The sequence below is a fragment of the Camelina sativa genome, chromosome 8 (assembly GCF_030686135.1).
Source record: "Camelina sativa cultivar CO46 ecotype springtype chromosome 8, ASM3068613v1".
Taxonomy (NCBI): Eukaryota; Viridiplantae; Streptophyta; class Magnoliopsida; order Brassicales; family Brassicaceae; genus Camelina; species Camelina sativa.
Genome location: NC_141887.1, coordinates 1,183,663 through 1,205,495, shown reverse-complemented (window position 1 = coordinate 1,205,495; position 21,833 = coordinate 1,183,663). Strand labels below are relative to the sequence as shown.

At 37.6% G+C, this 21,833-nt stretch overlaps 7 protein-coding genes and 1 long non-coding RNA gene across 8 annotated transcripts; 4 read left to right on the top strand and 4 right to left on the bottom strand.

The window, feature by feature from the left end:
* The first annotated feature begins 31 nt into the window (after nucleotides 1–31).
* On the top strand, nucleotides 32–937 carry LOC104705482 (cysteine proteinase inhibitor 1). Its single transcript, XM_010421495.3, has 2 exons — nucleotides 32–322; nucleotides 563–937. The coding sequence occupies exons 1-2, from the start codon at nucleotides 200–202 to the stop codon at nucleotides 746–748; spliced, it is 309 nt and encodes a 102-aa protein (XP_010419797.1). The 5' UTR covers nucleotides 32–199; the 3' UTR covers nucleotides 749–937.
* Nucleotides 938–1,313: 376 nt separating this feature from the next.
* LOC104705481 (thylakoid membrane protein TERC, chloroplastic) lies at nucleotides 1,314–4,256 on the bottom strand. The gene is made up of 14 exons (XM_010421493.3): nucleotides 3,982–4,256; nucleotides 3,810–3,890; nucleotides 3,490–3,626; nucleotides 3,326–3,402; nucleotides 3,148–3,235; nucleotides 2,995–3,075; nucleotides 2,833–2,889; nucleotides 2,635–2,716; nucleotides 2,407–2,456; nucleotides 2,221–2,277; nucleotides 2,056–2,134; nucleotides 1,881–1,939; nucleotides 1,683–1,740; nucleotides 1,314–1,580 (listed from the first exon to the last, which is right to left on the bottom strand). The coding sequence occupies exons 1-14, from the start codon at nucleotides 4,142–4,144 to the stop codon at nucleotides 1,483–1,485; spliced, it is 1,167 nt and encodes a 388-aa protein (XP_010419795.2). The 5' UTR covers nucleotides 4,145–4,256; the 3' UTR covers nucleotides 1,314–1,482.
* A 1,404-nt stretch (nucleotides 4,257–5,660) lies between these two features.
* On the top strand, nucleotides 5,661–8,441 carry LOC104709100 (uncharacterized). Its single transcript, XM_087462279.1, has 2 exons — nucleotides 5,661–5,969; nucleotides 6,439–8,441. The coding sequence occupies exon 2, from the start codon at nucleotides 6,460–6,462 to the stop codon at nucleotides 8,281–8,283; it is 1,824 nt and encodes a 607-aa protein (XP_087318405.1). The 5' UTR covers nucleotides 5,661–5,969; nucleotides 6,439–6,459; the 3' UTR covers nucleotides 8,284–8,441.
* A 216-nt stretch (nucleotides 8,442–8,657) lies between these two features.
* Nucleotides 8,658–10,837, bottom strand: LOC104705480 (elongation factor 1-beta 1). Its single transcript, XM_010421492.3, has 6 exons — nucleotides 10,139–10,837; nucleotides 9,927–10,043; nucleotides 9,767–9,839; nucleotides 9,443–9,575; nucleotides 9,108–9,221; nucleotides 8,658–9,025 (listed from the first exon to the last, which is right to left on the bottom strand). Exons 1-6 carry the CDS (start codon nucleotides 10,222–10,224, stop codon nucleotides 8,862–8,864), a joined length of 687 nt encoding a protein of 228 aa, XP_010419794.1. The 5' UTR covers nucleotides 10,225–10,837; the 3' UTR covers nucleotides 8,658–8,861.
* Nucleotides 10,838–10,850: 13 nt separating this feature from the next.
* LOC147939578 (uncharacterized) lies at nucleotides 10,851–11,837 on the top strand. Its single transcript, XR_015564077.1, has 2 exons — nucleotides 10,851–11,323; nucleotides 11,503–11,837. It is a non-coding gene; the product is annotated as an uncharacterized LOC147939578 (long non-coding RNA).
* Nucleotides 10,895–11,509, bottom strand: LOC104705479 (splicing factor 3B subunit 6-like protein). The gene is made up of 2 exons (XM_087462280.1): nucleotides 11,392–11,509; nucleotides 10,895–11,347 (listed from the first exon to the last, which is right to left on the bottom strand). The coding sequence occupies exons 1-2, from the start codon at nucleotides 11,467–11,469 to the stop codon at nucleotides 11,027–11,029; spliced, it is 399 nt and encodes a 132-aa protein (XP_087318406.1). The 5' UTR covers nucleotides 11,470–11,509; the 3' UTR covers nucleotides 10,895–11,026.
* A 1,956-nt stretch (nucleotides 11,838–13,793) lies between the features above and the next one.
* LOC104705477 (pentatricopeptide repeat-containing protein At5g12100, mitochondrial) lies at nucleotides 13,794–17,253 on the bottom strand. The gene has a single exon (XM_010421491.3). The coding sequence runs from the start codon at nucleotides 16,463–16,465 to the stop codon at nucleotides 14,003–14,005; it is 2,463 nt and encodes an 820-aa protein (XP_010419793.1). The 5' UTR covers nucleotides 16,466–17,253; the 3' UTR covers nucleotides 13,794–14,002.
* A 2,327-nt stretch (nucleotides 17,254–19,580) lies between these two features.
* On the top strand, nucleotides 19,581–21,040 carry LOC104709099 (uncharacterized). The gene is made up of 2 exons (XM_010425764.2): nucleotides 19,581–19,794; nucleotides 19,977–21,040. Exons 1-2 carry the CDS (start codon nucleotides 19,581–19,583, stop codon nucleotides 21,038–21,040), a joined length of 1,278 nt encoding a protein of 425 aa, XP_010424066.2.
* Nucleotides 21,041–21,833: the final 793 nt, after the last annotated feature.

Here is a 21,833-nt window from a genome sequence, read left to right as displayed (position 1 = left end):
TTTATAAAATAAAATAACAAAAAGATTCTGTAAGTTAGTTAGTGCTAAAATGAGTCACATAATTATCTCTTTTTAATTATTCCAAAAGAATTATTCTTCAAGGGAACGCGCTTTACGATTCTCTATATATATACGACGGCAGAAGAAGAGCTTACGAATTCTCAGATCATCCGGAAAAGAAAAAAAGCAAAAACGGAAAATGGCGGAACAACAAGGAGGAGGAGCAATCGTCGGTGGAACTCGCGATGTTGATCTAAATGCTAACGATCTTCAAGTCGAGAGTCTCGCTCGTTTCGCTGTCGATGAGCACAACAAAAACGAGGTATCCGATTCCCCCACCGATCTATCTATCTATGTGCGAAGTTTATCTCATTGCAAATCGCTGTTTTTTTTCTCCGTCCGATCTCTAGGTTGAATCGGTCATATTCCTAATTAAAAATTGTATTTCGAATTGTTATTTTTTTAGTTTGAGAATTTCTTTTAGGGATCAGTTTCATTTTGTGCGAATTTTGAGGCATCAGATAAGATTTAAACAAATCAATCGGTCTTATGTGTTATGCAGAACGTGACATTGGAGTACAAGAGACTCCTTGGTGCAAAGACACAGGTTGTGGCTGGAACAATGCACCATCTCACTGTAGAGGTGGCTGATGGTGAGACCAAGAAGGTCTATGAAGCCAAGGTTTTGGAGAAAGCCTGGGAGAATCTCAAGCAGTTGGAGAGTTTCAACCACCTTCACGATGTTTAATTCCTGACCCCTTTCTGTGTGATCTCAAACCACGTGATAAGAGTTCCGGTTTAACTTCTTTAAAATAAGTGAATGTGAATCCCAGTCTTATGTGTTTGAACTTGTATCGTCTGTATCCCTTGGCTTTCGTTTCTGTATTGCTATTACCAAACTCTCACTTTCTATATCTATTTCCCATGGTTTTACAAATGATTATAATTCCCATGAGTACCTCCATGACATTACACTAAATCCATTACATCTTTTGGTATCAGCCAAACGAGACCACAACAAATCTTGAACCATGTATCAGCAAAACGCCAGCTCTTAGAGAGTAGTTGAATATTCAAAGTATGGCTTGTTTAATGCCTAAGGATAGAGTAATGGGAGTAATATACTATCTTGAATGAGACTATGAGAATTGAGAGCAACTACGACACATGGGATGACTTTTCTCAACTTTTTCTGTAAGCAATCATGGGCCTCACCCATCAATTTTGTGTCATAACCGACTCAACACAACCCACATGTCTTTCAGACAAGTATATTAAAGAGGTTCAAAATAAATCTTCTTCTGTACTGCAGCTTTTAACGACAAACCCAAAGAACTAAAATAAATTTTGCAAAGATGCAAAGCATGCTCTTTCTTTGTGTGTTTATATACAGTAACACATCAGCGAAGTGTTTTGATGAACACAATGCGAAATTATTCTTATGAAACTGTTTGATTGATTTCCTCTGGTATCTGTTCTTATTTAGCTGTCGCTGGATTTGTTTGTTAGGCTCAACAGTACTCCGGTGCTGAGAGAAAGTGCCACAACACCAAGTGATGCCTCCGTTGATACGTGGAAGCCTGCAAGGAGGAAAAAATGTTGAGAGACCTTAGGTTTTTTGGGTAGTTGTATGGTTTTGTTCAAGCAGAAAATGCGGATGAAGAGATGATAATATGTAATACCGAAGAAATCAAGGATCATCTTGAATCCTATGAAGCCAAGAACAACTGCTATTGATGGCTGCCAAAGGCAAAGACAAGATTAGATACAAATCATACTACATAGTCCCTGTGTATGTAATGAGCATTACTAGCAGTCTTATTATGTATTTAATGCTTAATCAGTTCGAGTATGAAACAAAGAAACTGGATAATAGATACCTGCAAGTATTCCAGATCTTCCATTCCTTCGGAAATCAGTGTATAGAGAGACCTTAGTCCTATAGTAAATTCAAACAGCAGAGGTTAAAAACAAAAATCTTCATCTTCAAAGCTCCACGAGTTTTTGAAAGAGACATGCAAGAAGTTAACAAGATCAAGTATAGGAAACAAATACCTAGAATTGCAAAGAGATTAGAGGTCAAGACAATAAAAGGATCCCTAGTGACTCCAAAAACAGCTGGTATCGAGTCAACCTTAGAGAATGAACAACCAGTATCAGTGCTTTGATTCATTTTTAAAGATACAAAAACAGATTCACAAAATGGTGACAAGAAGATACCGCAAATGCTATGTCACTGAGCTCGATCACTGCTACTGTAAGTAGCAATGGTGTGGCCTGCCCGAAATATTTTTGAAATACATTAGAACCCAGTCAAAAGACACAATGATGAATATTTTGAGTAAGACTTAACAGTAAGTTGTACATAAACCTTGAACAGGAAATATTTTCTTGTCATATACTTACTTTCAAAATGCCATCCTGCTTTGTGAAAAACCGATTTCCATCGTAACTAGCTGCAAGCAGTTATGAACAAAAGAAAGGAGGAAAAAAAATCAGCTATGGAAGCATGCTAAACAGTATTAGCACAGAAAAATTTGACGCCTAACTACTCATAATCAAGCCAAATGAACTTTGAAGGTGACAAACAAAAGCAACTAGGAGGAACACGAAGAAAGTGACCGGGTATATTACATGTGACAGGAATAAATCTCTGGCATGTCTTTACAATGAAGTTGTCGGATAGATCTGTATCATCTTCTTCACTTGCAAATAACTGTATTAACACATTGGGAGCAATAAAAAATAAACGACAGAGTACCTCTATATTCCATAACAATAGTTGAGTGTAATTATAGATATAAATGCTAAGACTAGAGAGGACAAAGGCACCTTGAAAGATGAATACAAGAGTACGGCAGCAAGCAGTAGGTTGACTGCTTCAAATTTCTGAAAGATTAGTGTATAGAATTCAGAATTAAATAGGCGGCAAAACGAAATAAAATAAACAAATAAATTCACTAACAAACATTCTGATCCAAAGATAAAAATCACCTGAAGAGTTGCTGTTCCTAGTATTATTAGCGCGAAGCGGAAGACAACTGCACCAGCTACACCGTAGGTAAGTACCCGATTCTATAGAAAGGGCCACATAATCAGAATACTCCTACACTCAAGAACTAAATACCTGTGCAGATAGTTTGGTACCTGATACATGAGTGGCACTTTGAAGTACTTGAAAACAAGAACAAAAACAAACAAGTTGTCCACTGACAAGCTTTGCTCCAGTAAATAACTGCAAGAGTTGAAAACAGTTAAGATATAAAATCCCTTTTAGAGAGTCAAACAAACTTATAATAGATCATATATATTAAGCTCTAAATACCCAGCGAAAAACTCTGAGGCCTTGCCAACACCTTCCTTCAAACCAATTCCGATTCCAAATGCTACCGCAGTGCCTACCTATTGAAAGAAATGTGACATCATCAAGTTTCACTTTAGATGTCAAAACGTAGTATAATTAATAGGAGATGCAAGAGGAATACTAACACACAAGGCAACAGTCTTGAAGGAAGTTTTATAAGTTTCTTCTTGTTGATAATCTTTCATGCCTCCACTATCTACTGATGAGGTGCTTGTAATCTCATCGCTTTTATGTGATAGAAGATCTCTGCTACTCTCCTTCTCTGTACTAACATGCCACAAACAAAATTATTGTCACAAGACAAAGCCTCTTCCTTTTTTATCTACTACGTTTCATTAGAGTTTCACTAGCAAAAGTAAGATCATAATATGAAAATATCACTAGTGGATAAGAAAATGTAGAATACAAAAAAGAACAAATTTTTTTGGAGAAGAAGCAAAATCGCCTGAAGAAGAAACATCATCTTCTTGATCGACATCTCTGGAGCAAGAAATAGGAGGAAGATAAGAGAGACGACGATTAGCAGCTGAAACAATCGTAACCCAAAAGCACATTAGAGAGATGAATCCAGTCCATTCACAACAGAGAGATATGAAATATGCAGAGAAGAAGGAGACCTGAGACGAGAGATGGGTTTATTAGAAGAGAGAAACGAGACTGAGTCCAACGACGAGCTCTGAAATCCGGAGAAACCACCGGAATGGTAAGAAAGATTCGATCCGATTTCGCCGGAGCGAGGAGGATTCCGTGGTGGTGGATAACTGAAGCTAAGCTCCTCATCTGCGTTTTGCGTCAAATCCTGAAAACTTACTGCGCGAGTGACCACCACTATCATTAATCCCCCGAAGACATCACAAACGTTGTATTGTTTTTTTTTTTTATTATGTCGGACGGGTTTGACCCGACTCGACCCGGTCCGAATTAAAGCAAGGATTGATTAGGCATGGGCGTTTGGATATCGGATTCGATTCGGTTCGGATTTTTCGGATTTTGAATTTTTTAGATATTGACTTTAACATCCATTCGGATATTTATAAAATTCGGTTCGGTTTCGGTTCAGATAATTTGGATTTCGGATCGGTTTGGATATGATTGTCTAAACCAAAAGTTATTGGACAATGTTTTATTCAATACTTTTTAATATTATTGTACCCAAATAACCATACTAATGGAGTATTAAAACAAAAAAACAAAAAGAGAAAAATTAAGCAAATGACAATGTTCTCATAGAACCATACAAATACATAAAAGAAATGAGGCGACACAAATACATAAAAGAAATGAGGCGACAATATGTTAAGGGGAGGTATTGGTTTAGGATTTATAAAAAATTTTAATGACTTTAAAAGTTAGGTAAAATATGTTGTTATTCAATCAAGACTTTTAAAAGCTCTTTAAAAATTTGGTGTTATTGGTTGTTGATTTGTAAAAAGTTATCTAAAATCTTGATAAATCTAGTGTTATTGGATTAAGAGTTTTATAAAGTCATTAAAAGTTTTATGTTATTCAAGTAAAACAAAAGAATCTTGGATTGTTAATGAATTCAAATTTTATGTTATTGGTTTAGGATTTTATATCATTTCCTTCATAACAAAGGTCATGAAAACTCTTTCATCAAATAGAAAGATTTTACAAGATTAGAAAAAACAAATCATCAAGATTTTAAAAAACTTCCTAAACAATCTCTTACAATCCTTCATTTTTAACTTTCAATTTTCTATGATTCTAAAAATCAGCAAAAACATAAAGTCATTAAAATTCTTTCTAAATCCTAAACCAATACTTCCCAAAACACTTTCGAGTGTGGAAGACTATTTTCGATATTGAGGTTTCTTAAAAACTCACCACGTTCAACAAGACTTTATTTCTCAGTAAAGGGCATTTAATTTTTATGCTTTTCATGTAGTTCTAGATTGTATACTTTTTTCTGATTAAATAAACAGAAAAAAGCCCAATTATTAATTGTTTGTTGAATCTTGTACAAACGTTATTAGTTGTTCACAAAAAGTAATCGACATCCTAATCCTAAAACTACGATACTTCTGTCCGAGTCCTAACCATGTAAATTATCTCTAATGTTTTTTCTAATGTTTAATTATTCAGTTTTTTTTTTTGTGACAGCTGAAATCAAACAAAGACAACCGGAAAAAATAAATAAATAAAAACAAAGACAACCGGAATATTGATCGTGAAATTAGAAGAAAAAAACAACTGAAAAAAAAATCTGTAAAAAAGAAATCAATGGCTCAGATTTATTTTAAAAATTTTAATGCCAAGACTTTGGTTTGGTTTTTGCAACTCTTTTTCGGTTTGTTTGTTAAAAAAATCAAATAATAAAGTAAAAATAATAAAAAATAATTAGCTTTTTTTTTTTTTTTGGTTGTTGTTAAACTTAAAACCAAACCCTAATTTTTTCAATAGAGTAATTTTCGATTTGGGGATTCGAAACGCCGTGTTAATTCTTTTTTTTTTTTTTTTTTGGGTATTATTATTTCATATAATCGCACTCCTCTCGTTCCTCATCCTCATCGCCTTAGCTCTCACCACCCTTCTTCTTCTTCTTCTTCCGGATCTCGCTTCTCCGTCAACGACTCCGATCAACCAGGTTTTCTTTCTCTCTCTCCCCCGTCGCATCACTGATCTATACTTCGATTTTGTATTCTTCTCTATCAAATCGCGCATTTCCTTCGCGCCTTTTAGGTCTTCTTGATTCGTTTCAGTTTCGTCCCTTTCGCTGCTTATACGAGACTTTTTTGGTTTTGTTTCTGGATTCGATTCGACTGCTAAGCTTTTTCTTTGTCGCCGTGAATTTTGCGTTTTGACCTTGTTCGATTCAGAAATGTATCTCCCGAGATTGTTGTCGCGTGTTTGATTTCTGATTCGTTCTTGTTCCGGATCCATACGTTTGCGACCTCAACGATGTAGTTATAATAGTCGTCTCTTTTGAAATCTCTGTTTCTTTGAATTTTCATTGAGGAATCTCTAGCTTTGACATTACAGCTCAGAAATGACCATTGATGATTGTTAAATAAAGCTCTGTATTGACTTATCTCTCATTTTGATGGGAACTGTAGGATAAATTTGTTTTTGAGAAGATGTCTAGCGCATCCAAGACTAAATCCAGAGACAAGAAGGTTATGAACGATTCACAGAAGACACCAAGTAAAGCCTCAGGATCCATGGGTGCGAGTAATGGTGTTGTGGTTGGTGCTTACAATCCTCTTTTGGGGACATTTCAAACCATTGACTCGCTTTCAGCAACTGGTTCCTCGTCGCTTCACAATAATGGCCGGTTCAGAAACATTGATGAGTCGGATTCAACTGGAGCCGACTGTGATTCTGTCTCTAATAATGGTAGCTGGTCAGGTGACTCGGAAGATCACAAAGAGAAAGTACCCAGTACTGCTGCAAAGCAAGAAATCGTCCCTGGAGCTGACAATGAAAAGCGAGAAAAGATGCGACTGAAAAATGAAAGAAAGCACCAACGGCAAAAGGAAAAGCGAGCTCAGGAGTTGCACGAGCGATGCTGTCAGTATCTGATGTCGAGAAAATTTGAAGTCCATACTCAGAAGATAATGGCAATGGGTATTGCTCAGGAGCGAGCAACTTATGCTCTTATGTTAAATGAAGGGAAAATAGAGGAGTCTGTTAATTGGCTGCTTGATGATGGTGGGTCAAAAGTAGAAGATAAGAAACTAGATCCTACCTCTGGGAATTTAAAGCTTGACATATCACAAGAGTTGGGTAGAATCTTAGAGTTGGAAACAAAATATAAGTGCACCAAGCAGGATGTAGAAAGAGCTGTGGTTACAGCAGAGGGGGACATTGAGAAAGCGGAAGAAGCATTAAGAAGACAGAAGCAAGACCAATCTACTGCGTCTAGAAAAGCAGATGATATTAGTGATAATACTTCTGTTAACAATAGCAAAGTCCCATCTGTGCACACAAGTCAGAATACAGTAGCCCAGTTGCAACCTAACTCAGGTACGTATCCTACAGGTGGGGAAGAAGCCCTTGACAGAAAGAATCTTGGTTACTCCAGAGGATCCAGCTACATTAGTGAAGAATCCGAAAACCAGAGTGTAAATTCGTTGGAAAGAATTCACATGAAGTTGCAGTGGATGAAACTGCAACAAAATAATGCCCTGGAAGAGAAGAAACGCATGTCATCATATCAACAGACGCCACTGCCACGGCAAACAGAAGAAACACAGTATGTGGCGGCCCTAGGTGATCAATTTAAGAGACTTCAGCAGCAAGATATGAGGGAACCAGTTATGATGATGCAGCAGCAGCAACAACGCTCTCAGTCCGCTAATACAAATGTCCTACCTGTCTCTTCCATGAATGCATCCTTTACCGGAGCAGCAGCAGCAGCAGGCAGCGGTTGGTACCCCGCAAATAGATCTGAGCCGGCTCAATCTAACGGATACTTGCCCTCAAGAACTCTACCTCCTAATGATCTGAACTCAAACCTGATGTACCAGCAGCTTCAGTATCAACAATATCAAGGCCAAGTGAACAACAATAGTCACAGAATGGCAGGGGCTTCTGCACCGCTTGCTGTGGCTCCAGCTGCTTCTCTTGGGCTCTTCTCAGGGTTTGGATCAAGGTCTTCTTCGGGCCTGGACTGGAACGCAGATGGGTCACTGGGATACTTAGATTACAACAACATCGACTGGAGTCTAGATAAAGGCCTAGCTTTTCCTAGACCAAGCCAACAGTACGCGGCAACATCTTCACCATATGAAGCACACATGAATGGAAGGACAAGAATGATGGCGAATGGGAATGGGATGGGCGTGGCAATGGGAGTGCAGGAAGCTGCTTTAGTGGGAAATGGGAGAGAGTGGACATCACCTTTTGAGGGTAAAGATCTGTTTAGTTTGTCTAGACAGTATGTACCTCCTTCACTTTGATAAAATTGCTCTTCTAGAATAAAGAAAATATGAAAGGAGAGAGAGAGAGAGAGAGAGAGATGGTAATGGATGGATGGTATGAGTTTGTGGTTACTGGTTTTATCATGTGTTTCTTCCTGCATGTTTGCTCAGAAATGGATCTTTCAAATTTCCTAATATTTTATATCCCCTCCACATATTTAACATAGAGCTATGAGAAATTGAGAGAACTCAGAGAAAGGCATCTGAAAATCACACAATCGACTTGTGCTATCTTCTGTTGTAACCTAGGTTTAATTAGGTAAAAGAGGAGAAGTAAAAGCGCGGTAAATAGTTTTGGTGATAGACGCAGTTTAAATCTTAGGTATTTTACCCGAAGACCAGTAAACTCAATATAGCCCAACATATAGTTTTACTTTTAACAGCAAATTCACATTAGACAAGACAAGAGCTCACAAGAACTTGGAGACCGAACTATGTGAACTTAAAAGGAAAAAGACTCTTAACACAACAAAGCATAAGAGAAACACAACAAGACTAGGCCTGAACACCAAACTGGACATTCGATAGCTTTTTCATGAGGAAGGGTTATGGAGTCTCTAAATCTTGTTAAAAGCGACAATGTCAACACTTTGGATGTACTCATTGTTAGGTTCTGAAGTGAGATGGTCTTCAATGAGGTTGTCCACAGACACAAGGTCATCAACAATGGTCATCATAATTGTGAGTTTCTTTATCCCGTAACCAACAGGTACCAATTTCGCTGCAACATCAAAGCAAAAACAAATGAAGCACTTTTGTGAAGAAAGACAAATTTAGATTTAGATTGAGCTTCTTTGACTTACAGGCTCCCCATGTAAGACCCGGCATCTGAACACTACGAACAGCTTCTTCTAGTTTCTTCATATCGGTTTCATCATCCCATGGCTTTACTTCCAGAAGCACAGAAGACTTTCCACCTAACCAAATAAGTAAAGAGAGTAAGGAGAAGTAACCAAACATCAGCAAGATCTCAAAATGCATTTACATTCATTCCTAGCTCAATCACTAACATTCCACATAAAAGTGACAAATTCAAGCTAAGTCTCCTTTATATTCATTTGTAAACTCTGGAGATGTGTTGAGAATCTTACTCAAACCCAATAAAAAAAAAACTTACTGCTGATGTTTGGTTACTTACTCTCTTTAGCCTTCTTAGTGTCCTTCTTAGCAGCTTGTCTCTCCTCTGCAGCTTTTTTCTCATCTTCAGTTTCATCAGCGAAAAGATCAATATCATCATCATCATCACCACCATCAGCTCCAGCAGCAGGTGCCTGCAGATAAGTTCAGGGAAAAAAGCTAAAAAGATTCCAGTAGTATCTAAGATCATCCTTGCAACAGCACCAAAATTGCATATTCCCCTACTTAATCTCTCTATCTCACACTTTTAATTCGACAAACACATGATTCCTAACAGATTTGACTGGTTAAGAAACGTTATTGAAGTCAACAGAGAGTTAGTTACCTCAGTCTGCGGAGCTTCTTCAGATGGAGCAACACCACCACCAACTCTTACTCCGACGGCTTTCCCCGGAAAACTGGACCAACAGTTATAAAAATAAGCATTCCAAGAAGTCATCATTCTCAGAAAAGCAAACGAATTAGAGACTATATATACTACTAACCTTTTGGCGAGGTGGGAAGCAATGTTATCATACCACTTGCTAGCATTGGGAAAGCCATCTCCTGGCTTCTCCAATACGGCAGCGTAAACCTTCACATCATCCAACGAAAGCTGCTTGCTGCATAATGAACAATCAAAAGGGTCAAGATGTAAGTAGAAACCGAGTTCTTGGTAATATAAGCCAAATTACGAAACAAGTGATATGGGAGTTACCCGGAGATATAGGTTTTTCCGGCGAGGTGTTCCTCGAGGGTTTTGAGACCTTGCTCTGTGTGCAGATTAGAAAATGTAACCGCCATGGATACTCTCAAAGTGTAAGGTTCAGAAAGAGAAGCAATAAAGTAAGAGAATATGCGATTTTGCTTGCTTACTTGTAAGAACTATAATAAACCAGAGGATGCTTGAAGATGCTTCTAGTGACTGACTAGTGTGGGCTCACCTTCCTTTCTAGAGTCATCCGTCCCACCGTGCCACTCGCACGCTTTAAATTTTTTTTTTGAAGTTTTTCTTTCGTAGAATAATATTTAAATTGTCCATTGTCCAGCATGATAATTTATATATTATTGTGTACAATGTTTAATATTTAACAGTTTGCTAAACATAAAAATTGATAATTTTTGTGTACAATAGAAAATCGCTGAATCACGTTTTCCCAACGAAAAAAAAAAACGTAAACAAATAAATAGTAGTATTACCATTGCTAATCTACAGATCAACCTAGGCCTAACTCAAAGTCATCGTACCTTGAAGAAACTAGAAAAGGGTTTAGGGGAAAACTCTTTATTATTGTGTTGTAGTTCCTTAGTCAATGATACAAGGGTTTGCATCTACGGAGAACTGATTCGGACTGACCAGATTGGCGGAGGTGACTCATGATTCAAAAGGAGTTGATATTTATAAGATCATCAAAGCAGAGAACTTTGGTAACAGAGTAATAGCTAAATATGGAGTTAAAAAAAAAAAAAAAAAAAAAAGGTATCTCATTCACTGCTTTGTCAATATACAGAACAAACGAGCAACTAAATTCAAAAAACCCCAAAAGTCCAAGAAGAAGACTTCACAGGACGACCAAAAAGGAATCGAAGAAGACAATTAATTTACTTATACTTTAGTAGAGACTCCATACTTCTCCTGCAGCTTGGTGATCTCCTCTTCAGTCTTCTTCTGGTCAAACTTCTTGCTCATCTTCGCGTGCTGGTAATACAGCACGATTAGGTACCTATTCGCCACGTTGAAGCCGGAGAGATGGTCGACGGCGTTCTTGGCGTCGTATATATCCTCGTAAACGACGAACGCCGTGCCTTTCGTCGCCTTGTCGCAGCCGATTCGAATCTGGCGGATGGCGCCGTACTTGCCGAAGATATCGTACATCTCCTCGCTTGTTATGTTGAAGGGAAGGTTAGAGCAAACCCAATGCACATACTCATTTGAGTGTCTATATCTTTTAATAATACTAAAGATAATACAAATTTACGAACGTAGAGCACTCGATTCACCTCTGGTGGGAGTTTTGTGTTTGCCTTCCGAAGACTGATTGTCGTCATAACCTTCTTCTTTCTTCTTCTTCTTTCTTTTAGCCGCAAGGAGATTTGTCGTTACCGTCGCCGAGACCCGAGAGATTGATGGAGGAATGATATAAACTCTGCTTTCGATTGATGCGAGAGAGAGAGAGAGAGTATTCATCGAGGGTGGAGGAATTAAAGGGTAAAACCGTCTTTATGCATGCCCGCACGCTTGGTTAGGGATTTTTATTGACGGTTTAATGTTAAACCACTAAAATCCAAAAGCACTCTACCAAACCGATATCTATCTATTTCTGGTTTGGTTGCAAAATTATGTGAGCTATTCCATCACCGGTTTGGAATTTTTGGCATATTATGTACATGTTATTCAAAAACAAATTATTCTGGTACTGGTTTAAAATTTTTGCTTTCAAACCATATACAAAGATGTAGTTGTGTCATTATCTACTACATTTTCAGCTTTTGAGGTGATGAATATTAATGTCAATTATGATTTAGACAATAAACAACTATTGAGTGTTAGAAATGGAGATGAAAATTGGAAATATATGTTTATATAATTGTTTTCAATTTTGATCAAAAAAAATTGTTTTCCATTACAAATATTTACATTCATTTGTTGTATTTGAAAAAAAAACAGTCCAATTATATATGAAAGAATAGATACATGAGAACTTGGTAAAACAACAAAATGGTTTGAAATTTTTCTAAAATGACTAAATTACCTCACTGATTATGTGAAGAATGTTGATAATCGATGATTTTCACACTTTTCTTTTAAAACAAGTATTAGTATCATTATTTACTATATTTTTAGCTTTATGGTGATGAATATTAATGACTAACTTTGATTTTGACAAGAACCAAGTATTGAGTGTTAGAACTGGAGATGAAATTTGGATTACACATGACCGAATATAGGTTTATATAATTGTGCCCACTACAAATGTTTACATTCATTTGTTGTATTTGAAAAAAAACTCAACCCAATTATATATGATATGAAATAAGAGATGAATGAGAACTAGATAAACAAACAACAAGATGTTTTGAATTTTTTTCTATGAAGTTGTGTTATTTTACAAAAGACTTTTTGAAGAGATAAGACCATAACAAAAATTTCGAAATGGCCAACGTCGGTGGATCTAATGCATACGGGAACACGTGCTGTTATGGTTGTCGCGACAGCTGCCGATGAATTCTCCAAGTAAGCAAGCTTTTTTTTATTTCTTTCCGCTTGAATTTAAACAACTAATTACATCACTTATAATTATTTCTCATTTTTTTGTTTAATAATCTCTAATTAAATTTCTCATTGTTAACTTTTAGACTTTAGATACTATACTAAATTTAATAATCTCTCCTTTTTTTCAAAGATTTCAAATGATGGAGTCTAAAGTGGCTACATACCAAACGGTTTGTATATGATTTATAATTTATTTAATTTTTTACCCAATAATTCATTTACATATTTTACTTATATATATTCTATCTTTCACAGGTCTTGTTGGAGCTGGATAACCTAAATGAATACTATATAGGTTCTTCTCATCTCACCGATTTTCTGTCCACTACCAGTGAAATGTGGAGAGGTTTTGATCAATTGAAATAGATAACGATTGTTATCTACCATAAACGAGTGGTCCAAATACATTCAACTTATATTCGATAATGGATAAGAAGATGCCCAGCCTTCCTTTTCTCGAAACCGTATGATACGAAGTGGCATACATAATTTTTGACGGTTTAATTTGGAGAGAGTTCGCTGACACTATTAGGCAACTTCTCAAACATGTGAACATGATATACAGCTACAAATTCTTAAACATGTGAACATGGTATACAGCTACAAATTCAATCAGCTTAAGCCTCTTTCAGAATATGAGAAATGGGCAATATGGTTTTAATCGGTAACATTAGTTTATAATTACACTCACAAAAATAGTCTTAAAAATTAAATACATATATATGTATACATATTATTTATTATATTATACTATAATTGAAAATAATAATATACACTAACTTTTAATTGATAACATAAATTTATAATTTAATACCAAGAGTTGAATAACCTCTTGATTTTAAAAAGCGTTTAAATTTGTGTGTTTACTTTTAAAAAAGACTCTTATACTGTATTCTTTATCGTAATAATTGTAACTATTGTAAGTAATTGTTGTTCCATTAAATATAAATATATGATAGCTTTTATTTTCATCCTATTTCTAATTTTTTACAAATACTTACATATTATGATAGAAATATATAATTTTATATTCACTATTACACGCTTTAAAACTCCACAACTTTTTTTTTTTGAGTTTTTCTTTCGTAAAATAGCAAACTTTTTATATTTTTGAAATTATGTGATTATATCAGCTAAATTCTAAACATAAAAACTTGATAATTTATTGTGTACAATAGAAAATCGTTGAATCACGTTTTCCCAACGGAAAAAAAAAAACGGAAACAAATAGTATCACCATTGTTAATCTACACAGATCAACCTAGGATTCAAAAGGACTTAAGCTTGGAGCATACATTCTTAATTTTCTCATATCTTCTCTGTTGCAGATAGAAGAGTCTCGTCCACTGTTGCATCAACTTGCTTGCGACCTTTCATTTCAGCAATGACAATTTCTGCCTCCTTTGACCTCCATTCTTCTTTAAGCCCAGTCACTAGCTCCTCGCCTATACAAACATCTAACAGCAAACCCATATCCTTCATCTCTCTGTACCAATCATATGCTCCCATATAATCCTTCACCTCACAATACCCTTTCACTATTATGTTATATGTGTCAGCTCCAGGATCCAATTCCCGGCCTTTCATCTCGTTAATCAAACTCCTAACCTCGCCCAGCTTTCCTACCTTCAGTTGTCCCAGAATCAAGCTGTTATAGGTTGTCTTATTTAAACCGATACTCTTTTCAATCATCTGCTTCTGCAGATTAAAAGCCTTATCCATATCTCTATGTACGGCGTAGCAATGAAGAACCCCATTGTAAACTGATAAGTCTGGTTTTAACGACATCTCTCCAAATATTTTCTCTGTAAGCTCTATCCCCTCCTTGGTGCACAAACTGATCAAAAGATGGTATGTCTTCAAAGTGGGTTTTATTCCTGATCTCTTCATCTCTTCATAAAGCGCAATACATCTTTGCACGTTTCCAGCATATTCATATCCAGATATAAGTGAGTTATACGTGAAGACATCTGGTTCAAGACCCTTTCTAGAGATTTCGAGAAGCAAGTCTTCAGCTTCTGCTAACTTCCCAGTCATGGACAACCCATCAATGAGGGTGTTGTAAGTCACCAGGTTTAATTCTATTTCCTTTTTGAGCATCTCCTCAGATAACCGGAAAGCTTCTTCTATCTTCCCCTTTGAGCAACAACCATTGATTAGCATGTTATATATCCTTACATTCGGTGAAACCCCTCTGTCTTCCATATCCCTCTTAACAATCTCAGCTTCAAGAAGTTTAGAACCTTTGCACAAAGAATTTATCAGAGTTCCATAGCTAACAACATTCGGCATCGTACCCTTGTCTTCCATTTCTTTAAGAATGTCGAAGCACTTATCAAATTCACCCTTTCTCCCATATCCTCCAATCAGGATGTTATATGTCTCTATGCTAGGAGGAAGTCCCTTAAGTTTCATTTTGTTAACCTCTTGCTCAGCATTTGCCATTTCCCCAACTTCACAAAACCTCCTAATCAAACAATTGTACGCCAAATGATCTGGCTTCATCCCTTGCTTCTCCATCACTTCAATTTTCATACGAGCTCCAACCACATCACCAGTTCGACAGTATCCATCAATCATCGTGTTATAAATAACCTCGTTCGGGACAAGTCCCTTACCCATTTCTCTCCCCAAAATCTCTTCCGCCTTCTCTATCTTCCCATCTTTGCACAGCGTGTTCAACAAAATGCTACAGGTATAAGCATTCATCTTCACGCCAGATTCAAACGCAGTCTCATAAACACACAAAGCAGCCTCAGGTTGTTCGTTACTAGAATAACCATCAAACAGAATACTAAAGGTGAAAGCATCTGGTACAAACCCAAGATCCTTCATTTCCTTCAAAACATTCTCTGCATCTTCCACCATTCCAGCTTTAAACATCCCCTTTAGCATAGTATTAAACGTAATAAGACTCGGTTCAATCTTATCCTCTTTCATGCGTTCTCTCACCTTAAAACTCTTCTTTGGATTCCCAGCTTTGCAGTACCCGTCGATCAAAGTGTTATAAGTTATCAAAGAGGGCAACAGTCTTCTCGCAAGCATTTCGTCGAACAACTGTTCTGCATCCTTCATCTTTCTCGATTTACACAAACCATCGATAAGAACATTGTAAATAAACACACTGGGAGAGATTCTATCGTGCTTCATCCGATTCAACAGCTCTAAACCTTTACCAGTATCGCTCAATTTCACGGCTGCTTGAATTGCTTTCCCATACATGAACTTGCTCGGACGATAATCAGAATCCAGGATACTCAAGAACACGTTTATAGCCACTCTGAACTGTTTCGCCTTCACGAGATGATCGAGCAAAAGCGTTAACGAATCTGAGCTGGGGGAAATACATTCATTCCTCAAGGCAAAGAACAAATCCGCAGCTTCGTTAACCATCTTCGAATCGGTTAGTAGCACGGAGAGAAGCAAATAGGAGAAATCGTGTTTCAACGACGGAGATGATAAGGAGAAGGCGGAGAAGAGGTCTCTCGGCGATGCGAAAGGCGTAGTAGAATCCGATCGGAGCAGCGAAGAGAGAACGCCACGCGCCGTTTCGATTCGATTCTGCTGGAGAAGAACTCGGAGGTTCCGTAGCTTTTCGTGTCGCTCTTCTTCTCCGGTGATGGGATTCGTCGGCGGGGATTGTTCGGGTACGGGGTGAGTAGTGTCGGTGGATGCAGAGAAGAGACGACATGAGCATGCTGAGAGAGACTCGGTGAACTTGACGGTGGCGTAACGAGAAGATCTCGAAACCAGTCGTAAGTGAGTCATCATAGCTGCCGGCGACGCTCGGCAACAGTGGAAACACTTCTACTAAATTTAATCTTTGAAGAACATTATTGAACCGGTCCGTTTAGGTCATCCGGTTTACGAGTTATTTTTGGTTTTTATCCGGTTTAACCAGTAAATTAACATAATATGGAACAATAAGAGATTTTCAGGCAAAAAATGAGAAATTACCGATTTAGTTTTGGTTTGGAGCAGAGGAGGCACAAAGAAAATGATATAATCATAACAAAATAAGGAAAATAAGAAGTGAAATGTTCTTCACCTAAAGAGCCACTGAGCATCATTCTTACACCTCTTTGATGATGACCAAAGATAAAGTTCACAGTGCCTATTGACATTACTTCTGTGGTAGTGGAAGTTCATAATTGAGGTGGCTGTCTGTGCAAAAAAAAAAGTTAAGGAACTAACTGTCTCTCGGGGTATTAGATTTTATTGTGCATGATTGATTACTTGCTTTTGTTGTCAAGTCTGTCTAGCTCGTCTCTTCCTAGGTAGGATTCTTTTTTTTCATGGTATTGCTAATAGAAAACTCTGTTTCTTCTTTCTTTGAAACTCTTTCCGATTATCATATTTTGGTAGAGGAAGTATGTAATAAAGTTTTTGTGGTCAAAGTAAAAGAAATTAATGTTTTTGTGGTCAAAGTATATAGATTCTACAATAGTCTTTAATTGAATTCATCTCAATCTAATGTTTAGAAGCACCGAGGATCGCATTAATAAAGCAATAAACTGAAACCGAGTTAAAGATGTAAATACGTAAAAATATCAAATAGTAGTTAATGACGTAACATACACCATAACTGCTCTGTTTTTTTTTTTTTTTTTTTAAATTGCTCTGTTTTGGTTAGTTTCAGCTTTATTCAATGAAAGGATGCATATAATGTAAACAGGGTTATTCTTTTGGGTTGATTAAATTTTACATTCGTTCATTCAAAAAGAAAAAAAACCTTCTAATATAACAATTTATTGGATTTTTCTTTATGATATCAAACTATCAATTTTTGAAAGTTATTCATTCACTAGGATACCAAATAAAAATATTTTAAAGTAATCATTTAACAAAACAACCAGGTAGGTACCTAAAGGATACAATAAACATTAAGAACTTTGGACAGACTATTGCACACTTACAGCAATATGGTGTACATTTGTATAAATCACCCAATTGAGGAATGCCATTATCTTTTTCGCCAAGTTGTCGAAATCGGATGCTCGTGTGTAAGTAAACAAGCTTACAAAATAGTATATGTTTTTTTCACTATGAACACTTTAATTAGTACAGAGATGGTGGAATCTCTAAATATTCTTGTCGGGTAATTTATTAATTTTCATTTTATTTTTTGAAAACTTAAAAACGATAGAGTTCGAGGGGTTTGATAAAACTTTTTATATATATATATATATAGTAACTTTTCCTTGGTATTTGATAAAACTTTAACTTACACAGCTGTCAACTGGTTTACTTAAACTAGGTTTACACATAAACTAATACTAGTACTACTACCACAACAATGTAATGGACAATTGTTTAATCTATGGCAAGAGATAGCTGACCAATCATCAATTAGACCACGCTAAACATGCTCACGCATTTGATTAACGGAATGGTTAAAACATACTTCCTCTTTCCCACAAAAATTAATGTTTTGGGATATTTTTTGTCTCACAAAATTGATGTTTTGTAAACTTCAAAAAGTAATCATTGAAAATATTTAAAATTTTGAATTGTTATTAGTTTATATTTTCTCTCTATACCAAAAAATAATTATAAATTTGTTGGGCATAATTTTATCATCATAAATAAATAAATATAATTTATTTAGTCAACGCATATTTTGCTGGGTAAAATCAGCGTAAATAAGAGTTTATCTTATAAAAGGAAAATCTTCCTGATTTGTTCAATGAATCGAGAATCTCGTGACTGACTCTGTCAAGAGACCGAGAACCGAAAATCTCGCGACTAACTTTGTCGATGGACCGAAAGTCACGCGACTAAATCTGTTAAGGGACCAAGAGTCTAACGACCGACTTTACTAATGGGCCAAGAGTCCCGTGACCAACCCAATCATAGATAGAGTCGGCAAGCCCAAGACAAATCTTAAGGGATTAGGGCAAAGTAGTCTCTAAATAAGGAGAGCGGCCTCCACGAGAGACAAGGGGAAGAAAAAAAGCAAGAGACCTAAAACACAAGACACACGACTCAACTCTAGAACGCGACTAGGGTTTATAGATTATTCGTTGTGCTTTGAATTCTTGTATTTGAGCTCGAGACTTTGATCAATAAAAACAACTATTCAACATCTGTTTCTTGTTTCCGTAGTCTTTAGACGAATCGGTTATTTTTGCCCAAACATATGGCGCTAGAGAGAGGGGCTACAGTAATCTACGTGAGATGACGGGAAACGGAAGTGACACGACCAATGTCGAAGCGACTGTCGCCGCTCAGCTGGAAGTCCTGACTGCTAGGATGAACGAGACGATGCAGAAGCTGACGCAGATCGAGGACGATAACGCTAGGCTACGTGGGGAGAACGCCTCACTGGTGACAGCAGGAAGAATTTTTACTGAAGCAAGCTCAAGATTTCGTGGCGTGCATGTCAGTCGGATGCAAGATCTCAATACAACTCTTGCAGCTACTCGAACGACGACCGCGACTGAAGACAGACGAGTAGAGACTCCACGGGAGGAGAATAATGGAGAAAACCCTAGCTAAGGCAAATCCGCGAGAACCCTGTTCGAGAAGAAAACACGGATCAACAACGAATCGTTAACTCGCCGCACGTTACAGGAGTCGAACATGAACCACACACCATGTCAGCCAAAACCGCTTACTTGGAAGCTATGCTTACAAAACGTTTGGGTGCAGTAGAAGCCATGATCGAACGACTTCCAGGAGTGGCTCCACCGATCCGAAAAAGCAACTTGCATTCGTATGTCAATACACCTTTTTCTGATGAAATTGACTCACTGAGATGCCGAGGAAATTCACGTTACCAACAATGAAGATGTTTGATGGAACATCCGACCCGGATGACCACATAACACAATACAAACAACGAATGTTCACGACGGCCATCTAAAAAGAGTGTAGGGAAGCTACTATGTGCAAGGGTTTTGGCTCAAGCCTAACAGGTGCAGCACTTCAGTGGTTTATCAACCTGCCAAACGGCTCGATCAACTCGTTTGCGTCATTGACAGATCTCTTCGTTGAGCAATTTGCAAGCAGCAGGAACCTGGAGAAGACAGCGGATGACCTTTACGTGCCTATGTGGGACACTTCAATAAGGAAAAAGTATCGATCCCCAGTTGCAATACGTCAACTGCCATCTCCGCATTTAAAATAGGATTGCTTCCTGACGGTGATTTGTATAAGGAACTTACGAAGTACGAATGCAGAACAATGGAATACGTGCTCTCACGTGCGTGGGCGCAGATAAAGTGGGAGGAAGACTCGGCTTATTGCCAGCGACGTTCACCATGATCTGATTCCCGTGTAGTGAGAAACGAAAGAACAAGTAGGGATGATAAGCCTTACCAAAGACCTCGTGACGAAAACACCATGAGTGAAAGAAGGAACACACATCGAACATTGAGCGAGGCTGACGACAGGAGGCCTAAATCGACAACATGGCCAGATATTAGTAACCTCTCGATCTCTCATACACATTTAGTCGGTGTATTGAAAAAGATGGATGGAACGGTGAGATGGCCTCCAAAAATGAAAGCACTTGACAATAGGCGTGACACCTCGAAGTGGTGTGTGTTCCACAACGATCACGACCACAAAACAGACGATTGCATCTCATTGAAAATGAAAGTGAATGAGCTGCTTAAAAAAGGTCACTTGAGGGAATACTTGTCAGATAAAACCCACAATCGCATGGATGGCGGGAGCAACAAGCAAATAACAATTGTGAATGCCCCAGTTTCGCCTCCAAAACATGATCGAGTCATCAATGTTATCTCTGGAGGATCAGAGATAAGTGGGATAACTCACTCAACTGCGAAAAGAAACACTAGAGCTGTCAAGAACTCTCAAAGCAGAGGACACGCTACGAAAGGCGATACACCGTCATACACCATAACTTTTACGACTGATGAGAGCAGTGTATCAACCCTTCACCATGATGCTTTAGTCATACAACTAACAGTGGCTAACTGTTTGATGAAGAGGATATTAATCGACAATGGAAGCTCAATTAACATCCTTTATATGCAAACATATAAGGAGTTGGGTCTTGACGAAGGAGGACTGACACGAAAATCTATTCCATTAGTTGGGTTCAGCGGTGAGGTCAAGCAGAGTATTGGCAAAGTGACGCTTCCAGTGTATGCAGTGGGAGTTAACAAACACACTAAATTTTTAGTAGTATATTGTGCTTCGGCTTATAATGCTATTATGGGACGCCCTTGGATTCACGACATGGGAGCTATTCCATCGACTCTACACCAGACTATGAAATTTCCCACCCCATGGGGAGTGAAAGAGATAGTAGGGGAACAAGAAAGTTCACGTTCATGCTATCAAACTACCTTAAAAGGTAAGGGTCAACAGTTATAGCAATTACAGAGGCTACCGCTGGTATTTCACAGGAAAAAACCAAAGGTGGAACAGTTGGATGAGATGCCATTACTCGAAGACGATCCTGACAAGCGGGTGAACATGAGTTCAAAACTAGCAACCGACATACAAAAGAGGCTTATCGACTTCCTTCGATCATACGCCAGCTGCTTTGAATCTTCAAACGAAACAATTGTGAAACTATTGAAGAAACGTCTGGAAAAGTCTAAAGGAAAGTGGGTAGAAGAGCTTCCAGGCATGTTGTGGGCTTACCGCACCATCCAAAAAAAGGTTTTCTCTATTGTATGGGATGGAAACAGTAATGCCATGTGAAGTAGGTGTGACTACGGCACGAACCGAGCACCCTAACTTGCAGAAAAACGAAGAGTTGGTGAGTCTCGATCTCGATCCACTAGACGAGAAACAAAAAGCAGCAAAAATCAAAAAATTGGTGTTATCAACAGGAAGCAGCTAGAAGCTACAACAAAAATGATAGGACGCGAACATTCCAAAAGGTGACTGGGTCTTGCGACATACTTTTCAAAATACAAGGGAACAAGGAGGTGGGAAACTCGGTCCCACCTTGGAGGTCCTGCCAAGGTCACTGAAGTTCGTGGGTCAGAAGCCTGTAAGTTGCAAAGCAATGAAGGGAAAAATCAGCCCAATAGCTGGAATACGTGCATTTGAAGAAATACTACTTTTATTACCATAGTTTCTTGGTTTTTAATTATTTATTTTTGGTGTTTTTTGATTTTGTCGAGGACTAACACTACAAGTCCCATGTTATGACAAC

What these genes read in the sequence shown, in the direction of transcription:
- LOC104705482 (XM_010421495.3), top strand. Translation starts at nt 200, where the DNA reads ATGGCGGAACAACAAGGAGGAGGAGCAATCGTCGGTGGAACTCGCGAT. An exon ending in ATGAGCACAACAAAAACGAG is followed by an intron (nt 323 to 562) that starts GTATCCGATTCC and finishes TGTGTTATGCAG; the next exon opens with AACGTGACATTGGAGTACAA.
- LOC104705481 (XM_010421493.3), bottom strand. Translation starts at nt 4,144, where the DNA reads ATGAGGAGCTTAGCTTCAGTTATCCACCACCACGGAATCCTCCTCGCT. An exon ending in AGATGATGTTTCTTCTTCAG is followed by an intron (nt 3,627 to 3,809) that starts GCGATTTTGCTT and finishes ATGTTAGTACAG; the next exon opens with AGAAGGAGAGTAGCAGAGAT. An exon ending in GCCTCAGAGTTTTTCGCTGG is followed by an intron (nt 3,236 to 3,325) that starts GTATTTAGAGCT and finishes CAACTCTTGCAG; the next exon opens with TTATTTACTGGAGCAAAGCT.
- LOC104709100 (XM_087462279.1), top strand. Translation starts at nt 6,460, where the DNA reads ATGTCTAGCGCATCCAAGACTAAATCCAGAGACAAGAAGGTTATGAAC.
- LOC104705480 (XM_010421492.3), bottom strand. Translation starts at nt 10,224, where the DNA reads ATGGCGGTTACATTTTCTAATCTGCACACAGAGCAAGGTCTCAAAACC. An exon ending in GCTTCCCACCTCGCCAAAAG is followed by an intron (nt 9,840 to 9,926) that starts GTTAGTAGTATA and finishes CTGTTGGTCCAG; the next exon opens with TTTTCCGGGGAAAGCCGTCG. An exon ending in AAGAAGCTCCGCAGACTGAG is followed by an intron (nt 9,576 to 9,766) that starts GTAACTAACTCT and finishes ACTTATCTGCAG; the next exon opens with GCACCTGCTGCTGGAGCTGA.
- LOC104705479 (XM_087462280.1), bottom strand. Translation starts at nt 11,469, where the DNA reads ATGACGACAATCAGTCTTCGGAAGGCAAACACAAAACTCCCACCAGAG. An exon ending in TGCTCTACGTTCGTAAATTT is followed by an intron (nt 11,348 to 11,391) that starts GTATTATCTTTA and finishes CACTCAAATGAG; the next exon opens with TATGTGCATTGGGTTTGCTC.
- LOC104705477 (XM_010421491.3), bottom strand. Translation starts at nt 16,465, where the DNA reads ATGATGACTCACTTACGACTGGTTTCGAGATCTTCTCGTTACGCCACC.
- LOC104709099 (XM_010425764.2), top strand. Translation starts at nt 19,581, where the DNA reads ATGTGCAAGGGTTTTGGCTCAAGCCTAACAGGTGCAGCACTTCAGTGG. An exon ending in TCGATCCCCAGTTGCAATAC is followed by an intron (nt 19,795 to 19,976) that starts GTCAACTGCCAT and finishes ATTCCCGTGTAG; the next exon opens with TGAGAAACGAAAGAACAAGT.